Source organism: Pterocles gutturalis, unplaced genomic scaffold, assembly GCF_000699245.1.
Source record: "Pterocles gutturalis isolate BGI_N339 unplaced genomic scaffold, ASM69924v1 scaffold51133, whole genome shotgun sequence".
In the NCBI taxonomy this organism is placed as follows: domain Eukaryota; kingdom Metazoa; phylum Chordata; class Aves; order Pterocliformes; family Pteroclidae; genus Pterocles; species Pterocles gutturalis.
This window is the reverse complement of record NW_010122631.1, coordinates 3,802-9,552: the sequence shown is the minus strand read 5'-3', so window position 1 is coordinate 9,552 and position 5,751 is coordinate 3,802. Positions and strand designations below refer to the sequence as shown.

The 5,751-nt window shown below is 39.3% G+C and overlaps 1 protein-coding gene across 1 annotated transcript; it reads left to right on the top strand.

The window, feature by feature from the left end:
- The first annotated feature begins 4,152 nt into the window (after nucleotides 1–4,152).
- On the top strand, nucleotides 4,153–5,482 carry ST6GALNAC3 (ST6 (alpha-N-acetyl-neuraminyl-2,3-beta-galactosyl-1,3)-N-acetylgalactosaminide alpha-2,6-sialyltransferase 3). Its single transcript, XM_010077559.1, has 2 exons — nucleotides 4,153–4,558; nucleotides 5,452–5,482. The coding sequence occupies exons 1-2, from the start codon at nucleotides 4,200–4,202 to the stop codon at nucleotides 5,480–5,482; spliced, it is 390 nt and encodes a 129-aa protein (XP_010075861.1). The 5' UTR covers nucleotides 4,153–4,199.
- The last annotated feature ends 269 nt before the right edge of the window (nucleotides 5,483–5,751 follow it).

Genomic DNA, 5,751 nt, shown 5'->3' with positions numbered 1-5,751 from the left:
TCATTATGTAGTGAATGGGCATTGCGTCCAACTTACAAAATTACAATTATATTGTTAAAGTAACAATTGGGAAAGTTTAGTCTGAATTTCCGAACTATCTGTATGATTAGTTGTGGGATTCACAGAGTGAAGCAGAGTTGGTGGTTGGAGTGAGCTTTCCGGCACACGAACAGGCTATAGTGCTAAGAATTCGCAAGAGAAATTCAGCTTTTCATTAGTGTAAATTACATCTGCATAGGTCCTGAGCTGGATTTGGTCCAGCTGTGAATCTGGCAGTCTCTGCTAAGACGGGAGCTTGGTGCATGACTGCTCTGTCAAGACATTGTTTTGTTGGACTCCAGCGACTTGTGCTGAAGTTTTGGCCAAGAGTTTGAGATCTGGCTTGAGATCATCCCCACTTAGGACTTCAGCAGACCTACAGGTCCGTGTCTGGGAACCTTGGGGATCCAGAATCTGCACCACTGGGAAACCTCCCTGTACAAATGGTCCTGTAGCTGGAATTTCAGTCTCTTGGTGGAGACATTTGAAATGGTTGGGGAGTTGTTTTAAAATGGAAAGTAACCAATTTTCCAAATATTGAAATACTCTCTGGAAGAGAATCATGTTTTGTGACCTACTTCTAGTTAGTTTTGCTTGTGACCTTTTCTAATTCTGTCTGTTTTTGTTATTTAATGATTTGACCTTTGATTCTGCGAAGCCACTTCAGTGCTAAATGCAAAGATTTAGTAACTAGAACTGTTTGATAAGTGACCTTTATTACACATCTATTTCTCCTTGCTAGAGAAACGGCACTGTTTTGCAAGTTCCAATTCACAGTTTTAATTATCTTTTCTATTGTCTGTAAGCTTGCACAGGAAATGGAAAGGTCAGACATTTCATTTTCTTTACTGATTAAAATATAAGTGCTCCTCAACAGTTACAATGTATCATTCAGGAAAAAGATGGGACAATTTGTCAGAATCATGCCCAGCTGCTCTGCTGAGGACTTCTACATCCTTCTGGTCAGCGACAAAATGAATAATTTTCTAGAAGCAATAATAGCTCAGCGCCCGTAGTGTGTAGATGTGAAATATGTGTCTAAATACATGAAACAACTGTAAACAATTACTGTTAAGTGCAAAACAGGTCACCAAGAGGGCACATTTTCTCTAAATCTCCATTTTTCAACTCTTTCTATTCCCATTTCTATGTGTAAGAATTGTCTCTCTGCTCCTGCTCCTGTTAACGCAAACAATACAGCAGGTTAAATGGAAAAGTGATCATTCCTCAGATGGGTTCAGGCTATTGTGGCCAACCTTGCAGCCAAAAATCTGTGTATGGGAAAACGGTGTGATGAATGTAGGACCCCAGAGTATGGGATGGGGGGGGGGCGGCAACAGCACATCACTCCAGCTCCTCAAGGATCATAGGGAGCTGTCAACTGCATCCTATTGCAGTAGCAGAAGCAGCAGCCACAACAACCCAGGTGCTTCCCAACCCCGGGCACCCAAATCCCTGTGCCTGAATGGCTACTGTGGGAGCCTCCTGGCAGAGGAGCTACTTTTGAGGAGCATTCGAGTCTTAAAGTGATGGGACAGCTGTACCTGAGCTGGGGTGTAATAACAAACAGGAATGTCTTGTTAAATGAGGAAAATGAGAACACTGCTGTATGTGGATTACTGAAACTGCCGCTTTCGTCTGTGACACTTATAAACCAACAGTGCAAGCTGCTGTCCTGTCTCCATGTGGGGGTTCGATGAAAGGATATTGATGTGTGTTTTCTCATACATTGAGGAAGATACGATGCAAAAAGATACTGAAGTCAGTGGATGATTCTGGTGTCAGTGGAATGTCTGTCGTGGGTGTCAGTCAGTCTCCTCACTCTCTCTGGGATCTCTGTTGGGAAATACGCGTATTAGCACATGTAAAGTTTCTCTACATTGTAAAAAATATTTATTCTGAGATGGGGCTGGGAGGGGTTAAGCCTCTGCCTCTATTCAAGAAGAGCAGATTATATGTTGACCTAATGCAAGCATTCAATATTATGAAAGCGCTTTATAAATTGGAACAAGATAAATGAATCACAACAAAAGAGCTAGAAAACCGGGGGACACAATGGCAGGAGTGAGTGTACTCAGTTTATTCAAGCAGAACAGTCACACTCAGTGAATAGAGAATGTGCAATCCATTTCTAACTAAGGTCAGAAAATCAAACAATTCAAAATTTAAGAGAGCAGCTCCATTTTTTTAATGGATAAGGAAGAATACTGTGAAAAGAAACCAAATAAAAAACAACACTGAGGTTGAGACAATTTAAATGCGATCAGATTCCTGACCAAATTGGCTTTTTTTTATCTAGTGGTTTCATATTCAGCAGTTGTTAGTTTGAAAGTGCACCCTGAAAGCTATAAATTAATCTGCTGGGATTGTAACAATTCACTTCATGTTAGGATGTGAGTTATGCTTGTGGATTTGTTTAGGTCACCCAGCCATGTCCTTATAATGTATCTTAGAGAGGATTTCTGTAACTAAGCAGTAAACAGAAAGACTGTTGTGTTGAGCTGCATCTCCTGGGATTTCATCCCAGCTGTCAGAGAGCTATACAGGACAGCTTTCTAAAACTACAACAGCTATAAAAAAATACATGGTGTTCTGTAAAGGAAACATTGACAATGCTTTTGCATGCAGTCAGGCAACTTTAACTCCTGATTAAATGAGGAAGGAACATTGTCATGAATGACTCACATAGAGAAATCAAACCAATCGCAATAGAGAAACTGAACATTTTCAGAAATCAAACCAATCGCAATAGAGAAACTAAACATTTGAAATTGTGAGATTTATTGCAGAAGTCTTGAAGGATGTACCTTAGTTCAGTACAATATTTGTCACCCAAAGATGAGCTATTTTAGCTGTTATAATTTGGCTCTCTTCAGATGTTTATCTCTTGTCACCATTATCAAAGAATTTGTTGTGTTGTCAGCCACCGTGTCCTAAGGTTATAGAGGTCAAATGTAGCCAGGATATTCATCCACACCAGCTAAATGAGGTGTGATTTTGAAGGGAAATAACCACAAGTCTGATCAGAAAAGCATCTAGCATGTATCAGGCTAAATGTCTGAAGAACATGAAGGGAGTTATTCCTAACAGACACTAAACCGAAGTCACTGGCTCCCAATTGGGAACATGACAGAAGATCAAGCCTGTGCCAAATCAAAAAATTGTAGATGATCTGTGGCCTGGACTGTCTTCTGTAGGTTTTTTTGATGATCTATTTATCATTTGGTTTTGATTTCTAACCAAACTTTTCATACAATCCAACTTAAATACAGGGCATTTCCTTTTATTCTGTTGGTATGAAAGAACCAAAAGACATTTACTATTTGTACTCTGACAAATAGATCAGATGGGTCCCTATATATCTGTTAGACAAGTAACTGTTCCTGTGTTAAATTCATACTGGAGAAATAGTACCCTAGAATGTGCTCAGGAAATAATGCCTTTGACTTCAGTTTGCCCAGGATTAAGTTCCTAGTTCACATGTCACCAGTCCACATGCTTCTCATTTTTCATGGGTCATAAACGTTCTCTGGAGAGAACAATGTATTCCTCTGTCTACATCTCCTTTCCAGCTGCAGGATTTTCATGCTACTAGGTTGCATTTTAGAGTTCCATCTCATGTTTGACTTCTATCACAAATTTGAGAACTATTCATTCAGACACATAAACACAGCCAGTGTATAGTTAAATTTCCAGCATTACTTTTTCTGTTCGTTTTTCCTGTTGTTGACAACACCTTGTTAAAAGAGAAAAAGGCATTGATGTAGACATTGTTTTCTGCTGCTTCCTTCTTTCATCGTTTTCCAGTGGAAAGAATAACATTTGGAAGAAAAAAAGGAATGATTATTTTTCTAGTTGACTTTGCAAGGTGGAGAACAAAGGAAAAGATTGGAACTGCCACCTATTTCACTAAAAAGGATTGTTTTCAGAGCTTTGTAGTGGTAGGGTTTTCTACCAGCTCTACCACATGGGGATTGTCAGGGTATTTTTTAAAGAGAAGCATTGCTATCAATTTGTTTGACTGTACCTGTCTTTCTTTTAACTGAATTTTCAGTCTTCCTATTTTACAGAGAAAGACTTGCCATATATTTTTGTTTTCTTTCTTCTAGCCTCTACAACTTGACTGTGACCTTTGTGCCATTGTATCAAACTCGGGACAGATGGCTGGCCAGAAGGTGGGAGCTGAGATAGACAAGTCCTCCTGCATATGGAGGATGAACAATGCTCCCACAAAGGGCTATGAGGAGGATGTTGGGAAGAGGACAACTGTAAGAGTGGTCTCTCACACAAGCGTGCCTCTCCTACTCAAGAATCCCGAGTACTTTTTCAGAGAAACCAACAACACTGTTTACGTGATCTGGGGACCTTTTCGAAACATGAGGAAGGATGGAAATGGCATTGTGTACAACATGCTGAAGAAAACCATTGACAGCTACCCAACTGCCAAAATCTACGTGACAACAGAAAAGCGCATGAGTTACTGTGATGCAGTATTTAAGAAGGAGACTGGAAAAGACCGGTAAGTCCTAAATTTGAAGAACAATGCAATGTTTGAAAAAAGATACATGAGAAGTCCATGCTGGATGCCAGCTACTAAATGGGTCCCCGGATATGTTTTTAATGGATTGTTATATGGTTTTGACTGTTATAAGCACTTGATGAGGCAGTAGCTAGGCCCCATTTACCCCACCTACGCTACCTTCTGTTCTTTCCATTTCTGTTGGCTTGAGTCCCAAAAATATTGGATGTCTTCCTGAAACGTTTTCAGAGCTGCATGTTGTTTTCAGCTCAATTTACTATTGATTAAATTGACATTTTATTTGAAGAGGATAATCCTACACAAACAACATTTCAAAATGCACAACCTCAGGATAATTCTGGATATTGTATTTTCTTCTCTGTTGAGCTTCATTGTAGCTTTTCTTCAAACACAAATCTCAGTGTTATGTATTATTTCTATTTCTTGGTGAAAATGGATTAGCAGTGATACTGTAATAGATCTAGGTTTTTACCAGAATTATGCTGAAATTCTGTTTTCTGTGACTGAGAATGTGTGTTTATCCTGCTCAAGTGGGACCTGTGAGGAGATGAAAGTGTGAAGACCACTGCTTGGCTAGCATGTTCAGAGCAGAAATTGGATTTGTGGAATTAAGACCACAAATTGCAGAATTACGTAATGGAGCTACAAAAAACTCAGATCATTTGGTTTTGGCATGGAACAGCACCTGTCATGCATACTCACTAGAGTTAACTAGGAAGGAGTTTCTAGATCACTGCTGTGCCTTAGTATTAATTTTTAAATTTGCATATAATGAATTTGCAGTTGTGAAGGACTGTAGCTATTCTGACCAAAGTAAAAATACAGGTATTCGCAGTTTAACTTAGTCTGAACTTTTGACTTAGCTTTTGAAGTAGAAGAGCTGGTTCTCTCGAACTTCCTTGATCCACTTTGTTATTGAAATGTCAAAACTTAGAATTGATTTTTCCTTTTTTTAAAACTATTGTAACATAGGGAAGAACTTGTTCCCCATGTGCACATGTTGCTGCTGCGATTCTGGAGTCAGAGGGAGCTCCTTTATGTCATAAAGGTGTCAAAGTTATCATGGCTTCTTTAGTTTAACTGAATGAGCTGATGAACAGAGGCTAATAGAGAAAATACTCAAGATCCGTTCTTCAAAAATGCCCTCTGATAATCCAGGTCATCCGGTGTAC

What these genes read in the sequence shown, in the direction of transcription:
- ST6GALNAC3 (XM_010077559.1), top strand. Translation starts at nt 4,200, where the DNA reads ATGGCTGGCCAGAAGGTGGGAGCTGAGATAGACAAGTCCTCCTGCATA. An exon ending in AAGGAGACTGGAAAAGACCG is followed by an intron (nt 4,559 to 5,451) that starts GTAAGTCCTAAA and finishes TAGCTTTTGAAG; the next exon opens with TAGAAGAGCTGGTTCTCTCG.